Source organism: Pantherophis guttatus, chromosome 2 (assembly GCF_059756535.1).
Source record: "Pantherophis guttatus breed Tessera chromosome 2, ASM5975653v1, whole genome shotgun sequence".
NCBI lineage: Eukaryota > Metazoa > Chordata > Lepidosauria > Squamata > Colubridae > Pantherophis > Pantherophis guttatus.
This window is the reverse complement of record NC_142064.1, coordinates 155,582,002-155,605,112: the sequence shown is the minus strand read 5'-3', so window position 1 is coordinate 155,605,112 and position 23,111 is coordinate 155,582,002. Positions and strand designations below refer to the sequence as shown.

General features: G+C 43.5%; 1 protein-coding gene across 4 annotated transcripts in view; it reads right to left on the bottom strand.

Moving 5' to 3' along the window:
- Positions 1 to 23,111, bottom strand: part of LMTK1 (lemur tail kinase 1) — a 94,656-nt gene continuing 71,545 nt past the window's right edge. For all 4 annotated transcript variants that reach the window (XM_034412783.3, XM_034412781.3, XM_034412782.3 and 1 more), the window contains 10 exons: positions 22,805 to 22,923; positions 21,307 to 21,394; positions 20,428 to 20,561; positions 16,780 to 16,864; positions 15,103 to 15,224; positions 13,648 to 13,797; positions 8,863 to 11,800; positions 7,011 to 7,173; positions 4,870 to 5,103; positions 1 to 3,702 (listed from right to left, as the gene is read on the bottom strand). In XM_034412783.3, coding sequence (XP_034268674.2) covers positions 3,674 to 3,702; positions 4,870 to 5,103; positions 7,011 to 7,173; positions 8,863 to 11,800; positions 13,648 to 13,797; positions 15,103 to 15,224; positions 16,780 to 16,864; positions 20,428 to 20,561; positions 21,307 to 21,394; positions 22,805 to 22,923 — 4,062 coding nt within the window. In that variant the 3' untranslated portion in view covers positions 1 to 3,673. The remainder of the gene's footprint in view (positions 3,703 to 4,869; positions 5,104 to 7,010; positions 7,174 to 8,862; positions 11,801 to 13,647; positions 13,798 to 15,102; positions 15,225 to 16,779; positions 16,865 to 20,427; positions 20,562 to 21,306; positions 21,395 to 22,804; positions 22,924 to 23,111) is intronic.

Here is a 23,111-nt window from a genome sequence, read left to right as displayed (position 1 = left end):
TGGGTGGATCCGGCCTTTATTCCCCTGCCTATTAAGTTCCCAACTCTTCTTATTCCAGGTGCCGAAAACAGATCTGAGAATGCAAAGAAAGGAAGAAATCAATTATAATAATCTCTCCTTTTTTTTAATTTGTGGGAGCTTGGGAAAGGGACTTCCAATGGGGCAAATCCCATTGGAAACGCAGCTGACTGCATTTTAAATGAGTTACAGTACTATAGAGGGCAATATAAAAGCTCAGGTAAGGATGGGTAATTTGGGATCTTTTAGGTGCAGTTTGGGATTTATTACAAGCCTGGTATTCCAAAATACCTGTGGATTTTTCTAAACTAACCGGGGAGGGAAATGGAACTCTGGGTATATTGCAGAAAATGAAGAATTTCATTCATTGGTTAATCTTTGTCTAGTTAAGAATTTCAGTGGCTACATTATTTCTGACCAAGATATTTACCTCCACCACCACCCCATAAAAGTGGTTGTAGTTAGCTGTATGTTTGAAGAATTAACTTGGGCTCCAATACATTCTTATTCATTAGTCAATTTCATTACCAAGAGGTCAAGACCCTGTCTGTTCCTCATTCAGCCTGTCCTAACTAACCCAGGTTCCAGTCTTTGAATGCTCAAGAGAATTATATACCATTTTGGTTTGCAGAAAAAGATGGAGAGTGGATGGGAAATGTAGACCACCAGATTCCATTTCCAGATGATGCCAATGTCCTTGGCACCCAATGAGGAGGAAAGGGAGAGTTCCACTAAACCTGTGTCATGGCATACATCTCAGCTGCTCCCAAATTGATTTGTGATAGTGAAGTATTTTTAAAGTGCATTCAGCCAGAGGCCAATAAATGACACCTTCTCTAGAAAACATCTATAGTTCGCACACATTTCTTTCCAAAGCCATTGGTCAGAAGGACTTGCTTGGATTGAAATTTTGGAATGGGCACAGTTCAGCCTATCTCTCTTTTGATGTTAGTGGGCAAAATGCAGACAGCAAAGTATACAAAGGTTCCCTTCAGCTCTCCCTGGCTTCTGGGTTCAGTAGCTGCTGGTGTAGGTCAACATGGCTCCTGTGTTGCCTCCTTCTCAAGTTGGCATCAAAATTAAACCAACCCTTAAACAAACAAAAAAAAAAGGGGGGGGGGAACCAATAAGGAATAGGAATGCTGTCTCTAAATCCAGCTCCGTACTGGAGCCTGGCACTCGTTTTCTCAGGGACTCTGGTTCAAAAAAAGCAAGTAAGAGTGCCCTAAACCCACAAGCAGGCTGTTGTGTTCTGATCATGCTAAGGAAATATATGGTAGTCCAAGGAAGGACAAGTATTACTCATTTGGGTTCACCAGCCAGCAGCAGGAGAAATGAGGCAGTGGGGCATCTGTGTTGCCCATGGTGGGCTTCAGAAGAAGTGGAGGAAAAGGCGTATAGGTCTCCACCACCCAAAGGAGGCTGTGAACAGATTCTGGTGACCTTTGAACCTCTTTGGACGAAGAAAACAGAACTCACAAAAGGGTCTTAGCAAGAAACATCAGACATAGAAAGCATTCGGACTCTGGGGGAAGAAAACATAACTGACTGAAAACATGCAGCATCTTAAAGATGTCTTGCTCCACTAAGTTTACACTTAGAACTGCACGTTATGAAACACTTCTCCAGCTGGCTGGAACTGATGTGGGTAGCGGTGGCAGGAGAAAGTAAGCCAAAACAATCTGGCTGTCACTATCACCTAAATGCTGCCTAATAGAGGGATGATGAATCATTGCCTCACACGTGGCTATGCCTATGTAAACCATGAAAATGAAAGCTGTGCTCATGAACCAGGATGGGCATCAGTACCAGTGCCAAGCTTGCCACCTGTAGTCACAACATACTCCAAACTGGAAGCACAATGAAGCACAACACACAAACATTCTGCAGCTCTGTAGGGTCTCCTATGTGTTTCCTCTGACTCTGTGAGGAAATGGCCCAGTAGCTACTAGCTGCCTTTTGCTCTTGTCTCTTTGCCCCCGCCCCCCCCCCCCAATTTCCAAATCCAATGATTGGTCTATAGTCCCCATGAGCCACAACTCCTAAGTGCAACATGCCTCTGACTTGTTTTCCATTTTACCCCACAGTCCAAATTGCACAATTATCCTAAACCTTGAACTAATCAAAATCTAACAAACAAAATAATCCCAAAACTATTACTTTCCTTCTCCCCCAGCTGTCCCCCTCCCCTCCCCTTGCCCAAGATGCCTTGATAAAAGTTAACTCTTTACATCTCTTTGGCAACAATAACTTAAATCTGCCACTCTGTTAGGGCAGGTGATACAGTAATGGGTAAACTTTGTACAAAAATAGTTTCAATGGCAGTTTGATCTGCTTTTGCTATGCATCTGCCGGGCATTTCTTTCTGCAGCTGAAGGGTGACAAAGGAAGTTTGGAGAAAAACCCACCCCTAAGACTTGGTATTCCTCTCACATTCCCAGCAGGTGACATCATGGCTCTCTGGGAGGCACTCCCTGAATAATGCTGTAATAGAGAAAGGATGAAGATGGCAGAAAATGGGAAGATAGCATTTGGTAGGTCTCAGCACCACAGTCTCTCCCAGCCAGCAAAACATTTAAATAAGTTTTTTGTGTGTTTTTTTTTTAAATTCCTGTACTCCCATTCCACCTCCTGGGATTCAGGCTGCTCTCTCAAAGCTGAGGAGGAGAAATGGGAAGTGCTGAAGGCCATCCAGACACCATTTCCGGGCTGCTCATATTGATCCTGCCCATAAACAGAAGGCAAAGTCTCCAGTAGAGCTGAGTACCTGGGACCAGACTGTGATTCTCAAAAGGAGGTGGGTGGGGACAATTTTGAGTTCTGCAACCATGATGCAGCTGAGTGACAGGGTCAGTGAAAAACATAAGCAAAAAAAAAAAGGGGGGGGGGGAATGGCTGATGAGACTAGGAGTCTTCCCTGCTCAAAACATTAAATGTGACCTTCACTTCAGCTGGCTCCCCTACCTGTTTCAGGTGTTTGGCCTACACTTGTCTCTGGCTCTTCTGGTAACTGATTGTGTCTGCTGGACCATCAACTCCACCTGATATTTGGACACAGCACACTGAAGAAAGGACAAGGAGAGCTTGCCCCCTGTGGCAAGACATAAGTACTAGTGCTTGAGGATCCACCTGAAGCATGTTGGAATGGCACAAGGCGCAAGGCTATGTGCTCTCTCAATATCCCCTATGGGGCGTGGAAAGAAGACACGATAAGCTCACAGAACAGGCAGGGGGAGGATGTCTCAGGGCAGTGCCCCAACTGGGGAAGTCGGTGTGGGTCAGAACATCAAGAGGCATGAGCTAGGAATATTACAATGGCTTATGTGGCAATGTTAGCAAAGTCACAGATCTACCCTTTAAATGCTATAGGTTCTATATGTCTATATGTGTCTATTTGTACACAAACACCTTCTTGGGTGTGTGTGCATGCGTGCACACACACACACACTCATGTTTGCACAACCATCGCAAACCACCTCATGGTAAGGTGGTTCCAGCCCAGCGGCAGTCAAAATCTGTCCAATAAAATCTGAACGAGGCCCTGCAGAGTTCTGCTCCAGCCAGCTCCTGGGCCTCATCCGTGCTCATGTCCCCTGGTGCAGAAACTGTGCCATGGGGGCAAAGTAGGAAGTCCAAAAGGGAGAGATAGCCAAGTTCACTCTCTGTTGCCATTTTCACTGTTGCCTAGAAAAGGGAAGAAACTGTTAGAAATTGCAATCACAGAACTAGAGGCCTCAGAGGCCCTTTTCTTAGCTTTCCCAACACATCTGGTCTCCTCCAGATGCCTCAGGACTGCAAGTCACAGTTTGAATTCAGTTCATGACATATGGACAGAAGCTTAATCTGTAAAAGGGATTCACAACTTCCCTTTTGGTCAGATATGTTTTAAGATCTGAGGAAAAGTTTCTTTCCCAGTTTCCACGGGCAAGTCATCTACCTTCCAAGGATTTGTGCCAGCCTGGCTTCTATCTGAATGAGAAATATTAGGTTTTTTAAATTCAATTTTTATCCTGCCTTCATTATTTTACAGGTAACTGAAGACAGTTAACATACAGTACCTAATACTCTTTTCTTCTCCTATTTCCTCACAACAACCACTCTGTGAAATGGGTTGGGCTGAGAAGGAGGGACTGGCCCAAAGTCACTCAGCTGGCTTTCATGTTTAGGGTGGGACTAGAACTCAAGTTTCCTGATTTCTAAGGCAGCATTTAACCACGACACCAAACTTGTGGAAAGAGAAACATTGGAAGTATGGAAGAAGGATCCTAAACCTCCTACTGTCATATGAATGAATGACTCTGGATTATGAAAAGGTAAATCTCTAAACTCCTGCTAAAAAAGACCATCATAAATCAAGTTCTCTTGAGTCAAGCTTGACTTCTGGTGACTGTGTGGTTATATTTACATTGTTTTCTCAGCAACGGTATGGAAGAGGTTTGCCAATGCCATCTTCTACATTGCTGTTCTTTTCCTTTAATCTAATGCCACAAATATTGCAATGATCTCTTAAAAGTTTGGGAAAACTGAAATAATTTCATATTAATGTGGCCTCAGTAAAATAAATCCTTAAAGTGTGATTCAACCAACGATTAGAAGAGGCCCCTGCCTGGGGCAGGATTCAATGCAATGGATAAAAGTAACCAATTCAGAACAGTTCATGTCCTATCCAGAATTTCAATATTATTTAATATTTAATTTCCTGGCTTTAATATGAGACCTCCACAATCAGATCACATGAATTCCACAATGCTTGCCCCAAGAACAAGAAACTTCTGGATATTTGGGAGGCTTTCCATTCCTTAGGAAGGTCACTCTCTTCTGCAGTTTTGGAAATGTCAGAACGGACCTTACCTCCTACAGGCTGAACATCTGAATCAGTGACGTGTGTGATGGAGAACCGTGATACTGCAGCAGGTGAGACTGTGAAGCGTGAAAACTGGATGGGCAGCACTTGCTTCTGAGCAGATACTAGTGTGGGTGACAGTCTGTGGAGACTGTCCTCAGGTGCCTCTGAGGTCAATGAGGACAGGACAGGTGATTTCACAGGTATGAGGGAAAAGTCATCATCCCATCCAAAGCCACCACCTGAAACGGAAAGGATAGGTAGAGGAAAGATGAAGAGGCTGATGTGAAGGCTACTCCCTTTGTCCACTCTCTACAACAAACTTTCCCAAAGTCCAACAGGATTTCCTCTATCAGACTGCAATGTGACACCTTCCAGGCATGCTGGATTTTGACCAGGCTGCCTAGAAGTTTAAACACAACTCATTTGGAAGGCTTGAGGCTGAAAAAGAAATAATCGCTCTGCAATATATAGCAATAGCACTTAGCAATAGGACTTAGACTTATATACCGCTTCACAGTACTTTACAGCCCTCTCTAAGCGGTTTACAGAGTCAGCATATTGCCCCCAACAATTGGGTCCTCATTTTACCCACCTCGGAAGGATGGAAGTCTGAGTAAACCTTAAGCCTGGTGGGATCTGAACTGCCAAATTGCAGGCAGCTGGCAATCAGCAGAAGTAGCCTGCAGTACTGCACTCTTAACGACTGCACCAGCGAGGTTAGAGTGCAGTAATATATGTAATCCTTGACTTACAATCACTTGTTTAGTGACTGTTTAAAGTTACAACGGCATTGAAAAAAGTGACTTATGACCATTTTTCATGCTTACGACCTCTGCAGCATCTGAACACATGGTCGCGTGTTCAAAATTCAGATGCTTGGCAACTGGTTCATATTTATGATGGTTGCAGTGTCCCAAGATCAGGTGGTCACTTTTTGGAACCTTCTGACAAGCAAAGTCAATGGGGAAGCCAAATTCACTTAACAACTCTGTTACTAACTTAAAAACTCCACTGATTCACTTAACAACTGAGGCAAGAAAGGTAGTAAAAGGTAGTACAGCAAAACTCAGCAACTGTCCTGCTTAGCAATGGAAATTTTGGGCTCAATTGTGGTCATAAATTGAGGTTTACCTGTACCTTACTACAGCGTCATTCTCTATGATCTTATGATGGCCATCACACACTGTTCAATGAGCTGCTTTCAGCAACCAAATTTACAAGCTGGAAATTCCTACTCATAAATTAGTTTGTAATAAGAGAAAAACTTAAAAAGTCTTCTTGATCCCAAGACAAATATAGAATCTGAAATATAGCAGACATTGAGAGAGATCAGGTATATCACTGACCAGCAGTCACTATGCTGGCCTGCAAAACTTTTATGAATCCAGATTCCTTCTGATATTTTTTTCCAAGACAGATGGAATTTTTGGAAATGGAACCAAGTTGTCTGAATCTGCAGGATTCTTCTGAGAAAATACACATATGGAAGAAGCTGCAACAAACTCCACATGCAGGACATACAGACAGTCCTTGACTTACGACCGTAATGGAGCCTGCCTATCATAATAGTAGTAAGTTGTGATGGTTGTAAAATTGGTCAGTCATCTGATTGACCCCATTTTATGACCTTTTTTTGCAGCACATAAGTGGCCTCCATGGTCGTTAAGCAAACACTGCTGTTGTTAAGGAAACCAATGCCTTGCTATGGTACGATTTTGCCCCAAACTAGAAATGACAGGTTTTGGCAAAATCATTGTAAAATTCAATCACATGACTGTGGATGCTGCAAATGGCCGTAAATGTGGCCATGTTGCTAAGCGCCCAAAGTTTAGTCATGTGACTGCAGGGGAGGTGACCCTCAGCACTTTGAATCCATGTTGTAAGGGTAGGTCCATCGTAACTTTGGTTGTAAGCTGAGGACTACCTGTATTAAGTTTTGATGTGAAACTCATTAGTTTAGACAAAATAGGTACATGCATTCTGCTAATCCAAACAGATCAAATTCAGTTCTAATCTTAACTATCTATGGAAGATAAAGTAATTAATCCTGCTAAGAAAAAAGGCAAAATGAGCTGAGTTCAAGAGAGTGTAAACATAGTGATGAGGGTGTAACATGATGGGCCTCAATTCCTCATTCGATCCATACTTGTATTCTCTTCAGAGGAGCTCCCTTCTGAGGTGCTGTTGGGTGTATTTATCTCATCTGCTAAGCCTGAGGAAGCTTTGCTCTCCACCTGCCTAGGTGGCGTTGGCGAAGCTTCTGTCACTCCTGGGAAAGGCTGCTCTGCAAGTTCCTTTGTGGGACTTTCCTGCATATAAAACATGCAATGGATACAATTAGTTCACAACCTGAGGGAGGAAAAACTACTCTGCTATTATCCAGGACACCCTATGACACGGGTCTCCAACCTTGGCCACTTTAAGCCTGGAGGACTTCAACTCCCAGAATTCCCCAGCCAGCAAAGCTGCAAAGCTGGCTGGGGAATTCTGGGAGTTGAAGTCCTCCAGGCTTAAAGTGGCCAAGGTCGGAGACCCCTGTGCTATGAAAACCCGAAAGTTACTTATTTAGTACCTTCAGCATCCAAGAAGCTGTAACCATAACAACCTCCTCCCTCTTTCATGGCTCATATCTATGTTAATTAAAAATGTGAGGTCTAACTTTAAGATTTAGCTGGAACATGTAGTTTGTTTTAGTGTTCATCCAGATTGTGTAGAACTACTTAATCCAGGTTGCAAAATTCCAGACAGCCACTGACAGCCAAGTGTTAGAGTTTTCTGTATCTCTACCATATGCTGCTATCTTTTACTCAGAATAACCAAGCTTCATCTGAGTACTACCTTGTTTCCCCTCAAAATAAGACATCCCCTGATAATAAACCCAACCGGGCTTTTGAGCACATCACAATAAGGCCAAGCGCTTATTTCAGGGTTCAAAAAAAAATGTAAGACGGGGTCTTATTTTTGGGGAAACACAGTAGATAGCAGCATATTGCAGAGATAACAGGAAACTCCGTCACAGCCCAGTTCTGCTAGCCCTGTTTATAGTCATGCCCTCCCAACCTTTGCTCATCTAGGAAGACCTAAATCAAGTTTGCATGGGAGATGAGATTTGTATTCCAATTCATCATGAGGGCAGGAGGTTAGAGGAGACTGGTTGGTATTGTTATGGCTAAGATTACAGAATATTACAATCAGAAGCCAGTAAGCAATTAGTTGAAGTAGGTAGAATAATCAGAAGTGCACTGCAAAGATCCAGTTGACCACCAAGAAATTTAGAAAGACCTGGATTTTGCAGTCCAGATATAGTAGCCATAAAGTATAAAGAACCTGGTATCTTCTAGGTGCTTTGGATACCCATTAACCCTCCCCAGCTTTGCAATGGCAAAAAAGGATAATTTAAAAGCTCTAGGACAGGGGTGTCAAACTCAAGGCCCAGGGGCCAGATCTGGGCCACAGGGTGCTTAGATCTGGCCCATGAGCCCACCCTGGAAACAGTGAAGCACCGGCCCACGGTGCCTTTGCCAGTGAAAACAGAGCTCAGGAGGGCCATGGCCTACCTGGGCTCAGTTTTTGGCTGCAACAGCCTCCTACAGCCCTCTGCCAACAAAAATGGAGCTCGGGAGGCTGCACATGGCCTGCTGGGACTCCGTTTTCAGCCATGACAGCCTCCCGCAGCCCTTTGCCAACAAAAATGGAGCTCGGGGAGGCCGTACACAGCCTCCCCAAGCTCCATTTTTGCTGGCAGAGGGCAGCCTTGATGGGTGATATTGAGCTGGCCACACCCACCCTGACCACGCCCCCCTGCCCTCCGAGGTCAAACATAACTCTGATGCAGCCCTCAATGATATCGAGTTTGACACCGCTGCTCTAGGAGGAATTAGGTTGCATATTTTGGCCTTGTGATATGACGATATTTAGCACAGGATGCACTCTGTTCCCTGAGTCCTTTTCTAAGTTACTTAGAACTCTGTCTTTTCAACCCCTCCCCAACAAGTTACCTGGTCAAAGAGGTAGACAGTAACATCTTCGGTGAAGGAAACAGCTTTCTTCTTACGCTCAAGGTCATCACAAAATGTCTCCACCACTAGGCTGGGCATCTTAAGCAGACTGCGCAGGTTACGGGCACTGTGGCTCTCAGCCACTACAATGGGCACAGCAGGTGATTCCTCCTCACTTTCCTCACTCTGGTCCTGAATGTTGTAGCACCGCAGTTCCTCATCTGACTCATCACTGTCCTCAGTGTCATCTTCTTCCTCTTCAGGATCAGTGGGGCTACATGAGAGCTGGGATGGTACCACTGACAATTTGAGCGAGAGACCAAGGTTGCTCTGAAGTTCCTTGGGAGGGCCAGTTGCCTGTCGTTCCTCAGGTTGTTCGGTGTTCTTTGTCACATTCTCCTGTCCTGAATCCTTTACCTCATTTTCTTCACCACCTATGGTGGGTTCCTCTAGATTGATGACCACAGGAGACAAGACAAAAGATCTGGTGGTGGGGGCTGGTGTCTGGGATTGCACAACAATCCCATTATTCTTATCCTGAAATAGGTTTGAATCCAACTTATCAACAGTTGCTTCATTCACCAACAGTTCCTGTGACAAGTTAATATCTCTGTCTTTCCCCGTGTCCTGGTCCTCCGTTCCTGGAGAGATGCAACCCACACAGTCTTCATGTGGACAAATGGGCTCAGGACCAGCTGGCAGAGGCTCATCTGTCCTGCCAATTGGTTCAAAGTTTTCCTTCAGTTCTTCAGTGTGTGACTGGGAGACTTCTGGTTCATGTTCCTCAGAAGCATCACTGTCCTCTTCTCCATCCTCCCGAGTGCCACCTTCAGTATCATAGTCAGAGAAATATGCAGAGTCACGGTAAGGATTCTTCTCATTTAAGGCCTGCAGCTCAGCAGTAAAAGAATCAGAAAGACTCTGCTCTTTGACTTGATCATCCTTATCTTCAGATGTTCCCAATTTATCAGAACCTTCAGATTCTCGTGACTCATGAGGTTCCCTGAGGACAAATTCAGGTGACTCATAGTTCTCTGTATCATAGCCACTATCCAGAGCCTTAGGCTGGCTTGAGGATATATAAGCTATGGGACTGAAGGTGTCACAGGAGCTGGTGGTAGAGGGGATATCCAATGAATCTAGTGAATCTGGGGTCCCTACTTGCTTCTGTAAAGTTTTGAAAGTGGGGATTATATCTTGCTGCTCAAGACAGTCAACTGGGAAGTCAATAAAAACTCCAGATGTAAGATCAGTTGAGTCCTCATCACTGGCCTCATCCAAGTCAGGGAAACTGGTACTGGAAACAGTCTTGTCTGGTGTTCTATCTTGTTCACTACTGGTGTTCTTGCCACTTTCTATATTGATCTCCTGTGGCAACTTAGGTGAGCATCCAGTGGAGGTCTCTTCCATAGGGTCTTCTTCTATGTTTGACACCTCAGCTATTGATTCATCCAGCAGAGTTGGATCTATAGCCTCCATGCTGCTGGCAACTTCTTCCTTGGAAGATAAGGGTGATGGTGTTGACGACAGACCCATCAAAACATCTTCCCCCAATGGTGGGGTGGTGGCTTCTGGGCTCTCCACTCTGCTGTCTATCAAGGGATCTGTAGAGCTTTCTATGCCAGGCAATGTAGCAGCACTTTCAACTGAGTCATTTTCTTCTGCAGGAAAATCGCTGTCTGGACATGGGGAGCCTATATGGGATAATGATGTCATGTGTTCCCCACCTAGCAGAGCTGCTCGCAGATCTTTGATCCCTAATGTTGGCTCATCCCGTGGCACTGTGTCCAGTGGCTGTGCCATTAATCCCTGGAAGGTGATCATATGTCGGTAGCACCAGCTATCTTTGGCAAGGGGTTCACATGATGGCAGTAGGTGATCGTTATCATTTTTGACTGAGATGTCAGATGTCCAAGGCTTGCCTGAAGAGGGAGATTCGGAGTTTTCATTTCTTTCACTCCTAGGACTATCACTCAAGCACTCCTCCTCTGCCACTTCCAAAATGACTGAATCTGATAGAGCCTCCTTACAGGTGTAATTTACTGATGGTGACACACCAAGTGGATCAGCAAAAATGCTTTTCTGCAAAGCTAGACCAGGCCACTCAGAAGCACTGGAATCCTTGAGTAGGTATTCCTCAGCACTGTCCTTCAGGGAGTCCTCATAGTATGGGGCCTCTTTACTGTCTTGTTCTCCATAGGAGTAATAGTCAGAGGGTTCCCAGTGGCTTTCAGGGTGTGCTGATTGACCCAGGAGGGGTTCCATGGTGAGTGAGATGGTGGGACTATTGTTGGATTCATAGTGGTCCTCCTTGGTTTGCCAGTGTGAAGAATGGCTGAACTCAGGGCTGTAGGAACACACGGTATAATCAAGGTCATTCCCACTGCCTTCAGATGCCACCTCTTCAATGCGAATATAGTACTCACTGTTCAGAGAAGGGCTATGGGCACTCAGCACAGGGACCACCCCCGGTGTGTGCAAACCAGGGCATCCCTGCATTTTACATTCATAGCAAGAGGGGGACACCCCCAGGCTGAGGTGCCCACCTCCACTGCTGCTGCTCGCCGAATAGTAGAGCTCATGATAGCGTGCAGCCCCACCAGGGCTCATGGCTGAGGCTGGGAGATGTTCAGCTTTCCCTTGGTCCCATTTGTATTCAAAGTTGAGGCCATGGCTTGTCTCCATCACAGTGAGAACATCGTCACCATCACTGGAGAAATGCTCCAGAAGAGGGAAGGAGGAAAGCTCCAAACCCATGTGGTTAGAGCCAGAGCCTGAACCGCCGGTGCCTCCGGGTTTCATGGAATTCCAGCGCCTCTCAAACTCCTCCTCCACTTCGGAAGCCCCCTTGGCACAGAGGTAGGAGAGCAAAAGGTGCACCTCCTCTGCGGTGGGGCGCTGCTCTGGCTGAAGCCAGCAAAACTGCATAACCTCATACCTGTGAATAGCAAGAAGAGAGCAGCCATGAGCCAAAGGTCCTTTGCTGTCAGGAAAGTGGCTATTCTGCACCCCACAAAGAGCTTATCCTCCCCCATTAGTGCATAATTCATTACATAATGTATCTGTTTGTATGGAGTTAGTCCTCTCTTCTCAACACTATTATTCCATCTCCAAAAATACACTTTAAGACAGGCTGCTGTCTTATATAATAATGACTGCTTCATGTAAAAAAAAGAAAAATGGCCTGGATAAAGGGGGGGGGGGAAAGGTCAGAGAAAACAGCATCCGAAGAAAACAAGGCTTTTTCTGATAGGATTTGCTTCTATAGAAGCAGCTTGGGACTATCTCAGCCTTTTTAGCAGTTGGGCTACCCTACTGACTCATATTCAAGACATCTAGCTCCTTCTCATCATATGCACTTCTGTACTCCTTAGGCAGGCACAACTAGTGCTCAATTTACGACTGTTAACTGAGCCCAGAATTATGATCGTCATTAAGGGGATCACCACATGACTGCCATCAATTTTACAGCCATTTTTGCCATGATCCTAACAGTAAGAACAATTAATCTGTGGGCCGGCTTGCCTTCTTCAGAAGTAGTGGATGCTCCATCACTGGAGGCTTTTAAGAAGAGACTGGATAGCCATTTGTCTGAAATGGTAGAAGGTTTCCTGCTTGAGCAGAAGGTCGGACTAGAAGACCTTCAAGGTTCCTTCCAATTCTGTTATTCTTATTTTTAAGCAAACACGGCAGTATTAAGTAAACACCATGGTCATTAACTGAGTCCCTTTTCCCCAATGGGCTTTTTTTTTTGCCAGACCCTGAAAGTAAACATTGGAAACCAGCCCCAAACACAAAAAATCACAGTCACATGACTATGACATAAATCCAAGCCAGTTGCCCAGCTCACAAAATGCAATCACGTGACCTTCAAAAGTGAGTCATATGCTAGCAAATGATGTACTGTATGTAAGAAGTAAAAAAGAAGAAATATATTGTTTATTGTAAAATGCATTAGCAGACGCAATATGAAATGAAGATTGGTTTAAATGTGAAAATAACTGAAATTAAGATATAAAATTGAAAGGCTAGTAAATGAGGAAAATAATTAATGGATGTTGGAATAAGAAATTAGGAGCTAAGGAAAATAAGAGGTGGAAGGTTAATTAAGTTAAAAGGTTTTAATGTAAAAATGGAATGAGTTGAAATACATTGTTAATAATTTAAAAAATGTAATGGGGACTTTGAAAAATATAGTTAATAAGTGGGCGGGGGAAATCGGGGTTGCACAGATACCATTGTGGAAAATATTGAATTGAAAATGAATACAACAATGGAAAGAGAATGGAAGGAGGAGCAGAGGGAAGAAGGAGAAGAGAGGAAGGAGAGAGAGGAATAGAAGAAAGGGAAAAGGAGAGGAAGAAAGGGAGGGGAAATAAGAGTAGGAGAGAAGGTTAGAAAGGGAGCAAGGAATAGAAGGGGGGAAGGAAGGGGAAGTAGAGAAGGAGTAGGAGAGGAGGAAAGAGGAAAGTAGGAAGGGATAGAAGAAGGGAAAAGCGGGTCATATGTAGTTCTGAGTCAGTCCATTGTAACTTCAGTCACTAAGTGATCAGTTGTTAAACAAGGACTACCTTTATCTGTCCATCCATCTTTCATTCATTCAATAGCACAAGAGTTAACACATTAACCATCAAACATGATATTTGCTTATTCAAATATGATGAATACCTACATGTTCAAGTAGGTTGAACACCTACTCAAGAAGAAGTTCTCCTTCCCTCCACCATCTTTGCCCCTATATATTTCAATCACTTTAAAAACCCTTGTCCCCACCTAGTTACTCACCAGCGATCAGATAGTGAGAGCGGAAGCTGTGGTTTGGGAAGTTTAAGCTGCTGCTCTTTGATAGCGTAAGTGAGGACTTGCCGATCGGAATAATGGCAGTAGGGCTGGCCACCCAACTCAAACAGCTCCCAGATAGTCACACCCAAAGACCTGCCAAGAGAGGAAAAATGAAAAACAAAAAACAAAAAACAAAACCACTATGGCCAGAATGCAAGATCGATACACAAGATCACATTCTTTGATGTCAGAGCAGTCTCTCTTAGTTACTGAAATATTCAGGTGCTTCTAGTTGAGAAGTATTATACCATATTTTTTCCCCTCTATGGACAGAAGTCTTAGGAGCAAATGAAAAGGGTGCATGTCAAAGCAGGGGGAGAAAGCTGGATTTCTGTGACAGAGGCAAAACAATTGCCTTAAAGAAACTTTTACCTAGAAGCATCCTTTGTAATTCACCATCAAGAGGGGGGGGGGGAAATCTAGACATGGAAAACAGAAACGAAACCTATTTATAGGAAAAATTCCAGTAACACTGTGAAACAGAGTCACTCCAGTGGTGGTATTTGCCCGTTTCTATCTGGTTTGGGCAAACCGGTAGCGGAGGCTGCAGGAGGCTCCGCCCACCCTCCCGGACCTAATCACATCCCATTTATCCACGTTTTTGACGCTCTGTGCATGCGTGGAAGGCCCTGTGCATGTGTGGCGGCGGCGCACACACTCACATTTGCGAACCGGTAGCGAAGGTAAGGGAATACCACCCCTGAGTCACTCCAGTGGTGCACATGAACACACCGCTCAGTAGTCCTATCACTAACTTCTAGCTACAATAACCAAGCTCCTAAGTCTTGCAAAAACTGTTACGTCAGTTCCATACTGCAAAGGCTGTCATTTAAAACGCTGTCCTACTTTCTTAATGAGCAAGAAGATGCACTGGGGAAGGGGGAGGGGAGATTCTCTTTTATATAACTCAGCCCTAAACGATAAAAACAAGCACCACAATTTGGAATTTAGCACATAAATAAACAGACAATCAGTAAAGTTTAAATACAATTAATATTAGGTGCTTCAATAAGATTACCTTTACTACAGCAGTTGCATTTTCAACATTATCTATTTATTATTATTTATTTAATTTGTATCCCACTTTTGTTATTTTTAAAAATAACTCATCAGGGTGACAAACATATCCAACACACCTTATTCCTCCTATTTTCCCCACAACAACAACAACAACCCTGTGAGGTGGGTTGGACTGAGAGAGAGTAACTAGCCCAAAGTCACCCAACTGGCTTCCATGGCTAAGGTGGGACTAGAACTCATGGCCTCCCGCTTTCTAGCCTCATGCCTTAACCACTAGACCAACCTGGCTCTCTAACTCTGTTTGTCTTAAAAGCTTTGGAGCCAGTACTCTCCTTCCAGGCCAAGTGGATTTCATTCACCAACCCAGATTTTTCTCACCAGATGTTGCTCGTCTTAGTCTGGTCGACGATCAGCAGGTTGCCGTGGACTTCATCAATCAATTCGGGGGCTACCCAGCGTAATGGAACCCATAGTTGGTCGGTGGTCACAAAGTAGTCATCCTGCCGGGCATGCAGGGCCAAAGGGAGAGCACATCAAACAAACCAGCATCAACAACAACACCTGCCCCCTCATTCCTGGTCCTAAGTTAGAGCTGCCAAACCCTTTTGCCCGAGAAAATTATGGTTGGCACTACTGAACATCTCCATCAATTGCTTCTAGCCAATGGTGAAATCCAATTTTTTTTACTACTGGTTCCGTGGGCGTGGCTTGGTGAGCATGGTGTGGCTTGGTGGGCGTGACAGGAGAAGGATACTGCAAAATCTCCATTCCCACCCCACTCCTGGGAGAAGGATATTGCAAAATCCCCATTCCCTCCCCACTCCTGGGAGAAGGGATATTGCAAAATCTCCATTCCCTCCCCACTCCTGGGAGAAGGATATTGCAAAATCTCCATTCCCTCCCCACTCCTGGGAGAAGGGATATTGCAAAATCTCCATTCCCTCCCCACTCCTGGGGGAAGGATATTGCAAAATCCCCATTCCCTCCCCACTCCTGGGGGAAGGATATTGCAAAATCTCCATTCCCTCCCCACTCTTGGGGGAAGGATATTGCAAAATCCCCATTCCCTCCCCACTCTGGGACCAGCCAGAGGTGGAATTTGCCGGTTCTCTGAACTGCTCAAAATTTCCACTACCGGTTCTCCAGAACCTGTCAGAACCTGCTGGATTTCACCCCTGCTTCTAGCCCTTTTCACCTCTCCAACTCAGTCATTTGGCCCTTGTTTATTAATTTTTATTTTATTACTAGTCTGCCTTGTAGAATACACGGAATCTTCCCAAAGCATCTTATGGAATAAACAAACAATATCTATACAATTTAATAAAAGTTATGAGGGTAAAGCAAACCCCATCCCCCCCCAAAAAAACCTCCCCTAAAAACACGACTTAAGGGAAGATCATAGAAAACAGTTAAGTCTTTTAAACGATAGTGATGGGGGTTCCTGAACTTCATTTGTCAGGATCATTCAAGAGATATGTGTCTATATGTCCAGACAGGTCTTTTCTCTTGCAGCTGCCAATATGATTGCTCCTAAGGATCAGGCCAATAAGAAAAGCCTTCTTTGCAGTCTTTAAGTATTAGCAAGTGGGTGCAGGTGCTTCATTAAGTTAGAGGGCTTAGGTTTTAAGGGTTTTTTAAAAAAAAAAAAATTACAAAGAGCTCATTAAATGCAGCTTGGAAATGCACTGGCAGATTCACCTCATTTCCAACAATGCTGGCCCAGCCATTTTTTGCATCAGCTTAAATTTTTGAGCCACCTTTAAAGGCTGCCACATATAAAATATGAATGAGAAAAACGTATTCACAATGTATATATGCATAAGATCCTGTGTGTGAATGTGCATTAGCTTCTGATATTCCTTGGTGTATTATGTCCTGTATTTGTCTCTTACCCATTTTCCCCTCTTTCCTCTCTCAACCATCCCTGAAAGAGAGCTGCTTTCATTGTCAGCCTTTCAAGTCCTCTCCGAACCCTGTCAATAGCAAGTGCTCTCACTCCCTCTCCCGACCCCCCCCGACCCCCCCACCAGCTCCCTGCCCCCCAAACACACTTACTTTGTATTTGCAGTGAGAAAGGCCATAGTCACCGATTTTGACAGTAAGGTCAGCTGTGAGTAAGCAGTTCCGCAAGGCCAAGTCACTAGACAAAAGAAATATCCAACAGAGTTTATCCATGAAGCATCAAAGGGCCATTATGATGCAGATTAGATTAGCAGCAGAACTCCTAAACTAGGGAGTGGCAACTGTTGTGCAGGGTAGAACTGCTAATCAGCCTTTATTACTTAGTTTATCAAAGGCAACAAGGAATATCGCTGATTACCCTTAGAAATATATCAAGAAACGAATCCTCAGAAAGAAGCAGAGTTGGAAATCCAAGCCACCATACAACAATATACCAACTGGGATAAGTTCTGCTTTCTCTCAGCCGCTCAGCTTGACTTTCTACCAAGATCCTCCTACCATAAAACCATGTGTTTAAAGGGCACATCCTTTTGATTGACAGATGGAAGCAACTGATCACCTGTAGAGTTTTCAAGGCTAGACCTGAGCATGGTCTAGCAACTTTAAGAATGACACAGAAAGCAGATATCAATAATAATGACAGGAACTCACCTCCTGCTCTGCTAATGAGTCTGCACTCTGCAAGATCTAACAAAAACTATGCCACATAAAAGCTCTGCTTCTGATTCCAGTTGTTTTAAAAGAAAACCGCTGCAAATTTATCCACAAACCCTGAATACAGGTAGTCCTCAACGTACAACCACAATTGAGCCCAAAATTTATGTTGCTAAATGAGACATTTGCTAAGTGAGTTTTGCCCCGTTTTATGACCTTTTCCCACCTTTGTTAAGTGAATCACTGCAGTTGTTAAGTTAGTAATACGGGCGCAAAGTAAATCTGGATTCCCCCTTGATTTTGCTTGTCAGAAGGTTGCAAATCATATGACCCCGGGGACACTGCAACCATATGAGTCAGTTGCCAAGCATCTAAATTTTGATCACGTGACTATGGGAATACTACAATGGTTGTAAGTGTGACAAAGGGTCATAAGTCACTTTTTCCAGTGCTTTTGTAACTTCAAATGTCCCTGAATGAACTGTTGTAAGTCGAGGACTACCTGTACTGTTCTTTAACATGGGTTGAGGATTCTCAGAGGAGAGATGCTCCCCTGAGTAAGCACATTAACTCTAATTTTTGTGAGCTGAATCACAAAAAGCAGCTGCCCACCTTGATTCTGCTTGGACCCTTACTCTGTCCTCTATCTTAGCTACCTCCCTCAAGAGGAAATATCTCCTTGAAACGTGTGGAAAAAGAGGCCTTTTTTGAAAAAAACCAAAGCAACAAAAAAAAACAAACAAAAAAAAACAAAGGCAATTTCAGCCTTTCCTTCCTGCTGCTGGCACAGAATTTTCTATCAGTGACCATGATCGTAGTTATAGCTAGTCTTCCAACTGCATGCTACGGGACGTGGTATTGATCACGTTTACTCAACATCTGTTTTTGCATCTTTTGCGATTTCAGAAGAACTGCTGAGCCCCAACCATCACTATAGCTGCCTTCTCTTTTTATTTTAGGAGACATTTTAGTACAGCACAAATGGGCCTGTTTCTCAATGTGGCATTTTAAACATCACTCAATCAAATTTTTATATCCACTGTGAAAGATAATGCCAGTTTTTATAGCTATGTTAAATATGAAGAGAGAAAGGAAAGAAGGGGGGGGGGAGAGGCAGAGAAAGAGAGTAAGAGAAAGAGAAGCATGTCAAAGCAGCAAATGGCTTATCTTCTAGGCACTATTCTCTTCCAGCTCAGTAACCAGAGACATCTATGGCATCCCTTTCTTCTGTCCATAAAAGATGGTCCAGGAGACGGCAAAGCACCCCCTCTTCAACAAAATCACTGATGCTGGAGTCTCTGAGTGCCACTCACTCAGCACCAGGATATTGTTGACGGGGAGGAACGGGTGATAAGAAGAGAGCAGGAACAGCAGAGGTTATCCAGGCTTGTCTAGTTTCTTGCTGGAAGCCAAATGCTACAACCCGTGTTCCCAGACGAGACCACAGGAAGGGGAAAAGCTGGTTGGAAAGTCAATGTTACAAAGAGCATACCCTGTGCATCCTTGCCTAAGCAAATACAAACTTCAGTTACCACAATACACAATACATCAAGGCTCAAATTCTCCTTTGGGGCACAACTCCCCCAAGAACCTTGGTTTCTTATTCCTAGCCCCTTGCCAGTTCTTTTTAAGGCAAAGGCTGCATTCAAATAATCAACACATTCAGGAAAAGAAGGTGGAACCATAAAGAAAAAGAGAGTGGGGACAGAATAAAAAAAGACAGGGAACACATTAATATTTAATATGTATGATAAATGAGTAAGTGAAGAAAAAATTGGAATTAATGTAGCCAGCCAGATAATTGTAAAAAAATAATAATAATAATACTAATCCAGAAGGGGGCATGAAAGCCTCAGCAGCAGAACAGAATACCGTACTCTCATATATACTTTTACTATCTTTGTCAAATTTTAAAAAGCCCCAACGGGCAATTTTTAGTGCCAAAATTCTGCAATTTTTAAATGGACACATTTATAGGCATGAAGAAATGCATTTGAAAGCATGAGAACAGTGTAATTAGAAGATAAAATCCAACATATTTCTGAAGATTAACTTTTATAAATGCAATACTTTCCTCGATATCTTATGTTTGTCAGCTTCTATTTTCCAACCCCAATTATTTTAGAGAGCCCGCTTTTCAAATTTCAGCAGGAGATACCATCGTTTCATAGGAAATGGGGTGGGGCATGACACACAGACCATGAATTGCCGATCCGTGCTTTTGAAAATTTGTTTTCTGGAAAAGACATGCCCTTGGATTATCACCACTTCCACTCCTAGTCACCAGGGGTCAGATAATATCATACGAAATATCATCATCATCATCAATGCTGATATGGAAGGGTCCATAATTCCACGGCAGAAGATGAAGCAGATGAAGTCCTGGAGTCTCCAGGTAAAACTGGAAAAGACTCCTCTCTCAAATCCTGCAAAAAGATTAAGTCTTAACCCTAAACTAGTACAGGTAGTCCACGACTTACAACAGTCCATTGAGTGACTGTTCAAAGTTACAACGGCACCGAAAAAAGTGACTTATGACCGTTTTTAACACTTACGAATGTTGCAGCATCCTCATGGTCATGTGATCAAAATTAAAATGCTTGGCAACTGGTTCATATTTATGTCGGTGGCAGTGTAATCCGAGGTAAAGTGTGATCACCTTTTGCACCTTTCTGACAAGCAATGCCAATGTGGAAGACAGATTCTCTTAACAACCATGTTACTAATTCAACAACTGCATTGATTCACTTAACAACGGTGGCAAGAAAGATCGTAAAATGGGCCAAAACTCACTTAACAAACGTCTCGCTTCGCAATATAAATTTTGGGCTCAATTGTGGTTGTAAATCGAGGACTACCTGTAGGTCTAAAGATCTATGGATGTATGGATAGCTACCACAGGATACCTTTGAAAACAGCATTTGCGGCTCCTTCCTTATTTGCTAAATTCACTCGAAATCATTCTCTTTTCTAAGTTCTCCAGCTAACCACCTTCACTCTGTAAATTCTTGAAGAGAACTCTTTTCCATTTTCGTTTCATGCCTTTAACCTGAAAGCATGGCAAGCTCACAAATCTTCTCAACTTACCTATGGACGTAGTTGTTGCGATGAAGATGCAGCAAGCCACAGGATACCTCGCAGGCCATGCGTTGCAATGTCAAAGGATCAGGTGCCAGAGCCTCTGCAGCATGGCAGCTTCGTAGGTAGCCCTTCAGGTCACCCTGTTGGGGTGACAGTAGCGTTACCACAACTGTAACTGCCTAAATATCTCTTTGCCAGGTGTGCATGGTTGAAGAAGAATAACGGGGAGGGGAGCATTTCTGCAATGTGGTCAAAAAATGAGACCATGATCTCAAGATGGAGGGGTGTTTAAGAATTCCTAGCCATTTTGGAATTCTGCGTATCTGGGGAGACAGAAGAAAGTCTCTTATTTCGGTTCCATAGGTAAAAGAGGGGCATCTCTCCACCTGTTGTTAACAAGCCAAAGTAGCTCATTGCAGAGAGAATGAAAAAATACACTTCTGTAAACTAGAAATGTACCTGCTGAAGCATTGGTTTCAGATGACTCCAGCAAGAGTCAGGAGACAAGACAACTCAACAAAAGGAACAGCTCTTTAACCCAACCACACTTTTATAATTTTCCTGTCCCAAAGTTCGGGGGAAGAGCCTGGTGGCTCAGCAGACTGATAGCATTGTGATTAACACCAGCTGTCTGCAATTACTGTAAGTTTGAATCTCACCAGGCTCAAGGTTGACTCAGCCTTCCATCCTTTCTAAGGTAGGTAAATTGAGGACCCAGTTTGTGGGGGCAATAAGCTGACTTTGTACACATATACAAAAGTATGAAGGCTATTGCTTAATGCGTTGTAAGCCACCCTGAGTCTCCGGAGAAGGGCGGCATATAAATCAAATTAAAAAAAAAAAAGAGGGGAAAATTGTATTTTCCCCTCCATTTAATGGACTTACCAATGGGCAAAATTCCATCACCAGCAGATAGGGGGTCACCTCTGCGCACTGAGCCAAGCACTGCAGGAGATTGGTATGCTGGAGTGCCCTGGGCAGAAAGGTAAAAGGTGCAAGTGAGACTGGAAGGAAACAAGCAAGTGGCAGAGTCTAGAGCCAAATAAGAGAGGGCTTGGGAAAATTTGCAGACCTGGCAGGGGATTTGGTTCGTGATGGGTTGAGGTGCATCAGCATTATAGAATGAGAGAAATCAAAGGGCTAAAGCAGTAAGGGAAAGAGCTAAAGATCAAGCAAGGAGCAGGGCGATCATAGCTAAGAAGCAGTACACTAGGCTTACAGGTGACACCTCAACTAAGTTAGTTGAGAAAAGATTTTCTTTGAAGGTGCTTCTTTTCTTTTTCCAGCAACTTTCACACCAGTTTATATAAGGACAGGGAAGAGTTCCTATGGTGCAACCACAAACTGGCACTGAATAAATGGGTCCTAAGCTGTGCCAGCTACCTCATAAACAATAAGGACTGTTTGTTCATGAGTCAGTAAAGTAATTCATTGCATCCCCAGCATTGTCCCTCCCCTTCTGTGCATCTTGGTCAGATTCTCTGGATCCAACAGTAGATTTCTTTGCTACTCCAGGATTCATACTGAGAGAGAAGATGTAATACTGAGTAAGATTTCTTGACATTTCAGAAGCTAGAACGGGACCAGCCCTACGTAGCCCTTAGTTAGCACCTAGGAAGCACCTGTAGATTTGACTAGTAAGTAGAAAGAACCATCCTGAAGAAAGACAAAGCAAACTACATTTTGTAAAACTGCTATAAAAACATCCTGGATGTATCATCAAGAGTGAAGCTCAATTCAAGGATACCTTTATTTTTAATCTTCTCTCTAGCTTTCCTTTAAGGATTACAAACATGTAGATCCTCTCATAACTTCTGAATATCATTTATTTGAGGGAGGGACACCATAAAAGACCCAAATTTTCAAAGTCCTCAAACCTTGCAAGATTTTGATAATCTTAACTTGAAATTTCATAATATATTGGGTAAGAAGGCTGGAATTTGCCAGTTCTCGGAGTAATACAAAAATCTTATATTTGGGTCATTTAATTTTTTAAACTTAACATTTGGATTTTATATAAGCATATGAGTGCTACATTCAGGAAGCTCTGAAGTTCAGCACTCTCTCTTTTACTCCTTTGTCAGTGTCAGACCAAATTACAGACAGTCTTAAAGCTGCTTCTTGATACTGATGCTTTGATCTAGAGATATTTTCATCACCATCTCTTATGATCCAGCCTTATTCTGTCAACGTGGGAAAGCTGATAGTTTCCATTCACTTAAGCCTTATGTTCCCATATCTCATATACAGATCCTGGCTGGAACAGTAACAGCCACAAATAAAAGAACAATTCCAGCAGTAGTATGCTCAGAGGTGCAGCTCCACAGAAATTTTGTCAGAATGCTGCCCATAGCCTGCTACTTAAAGGCATAAGAAAACCTACCTGTAAGGCTGTGCCTCTTCCAAGAACTGCATTTGATCCTGCACGCTGGCACTGGCCTTAAGCTCCTTTACCACCACCTGAGTACTGCTCAACCCTGCGTTTACCTCACCGAGGAACACCTAAAACGAAAGAGAGAGAGAGATAGGCACCATGGTCTGGGATCTTGCACTTTTGATTTAGGATAATGACTTTATGAGCTAGGGAGAGCCACGATAGTTGTCATATAAAATTGTGTTAATAGATCAATATCCTCTTAAGTGGTTACCAGAGATCCATCACGAAATTTACTGCAACTTGATAATCCAGC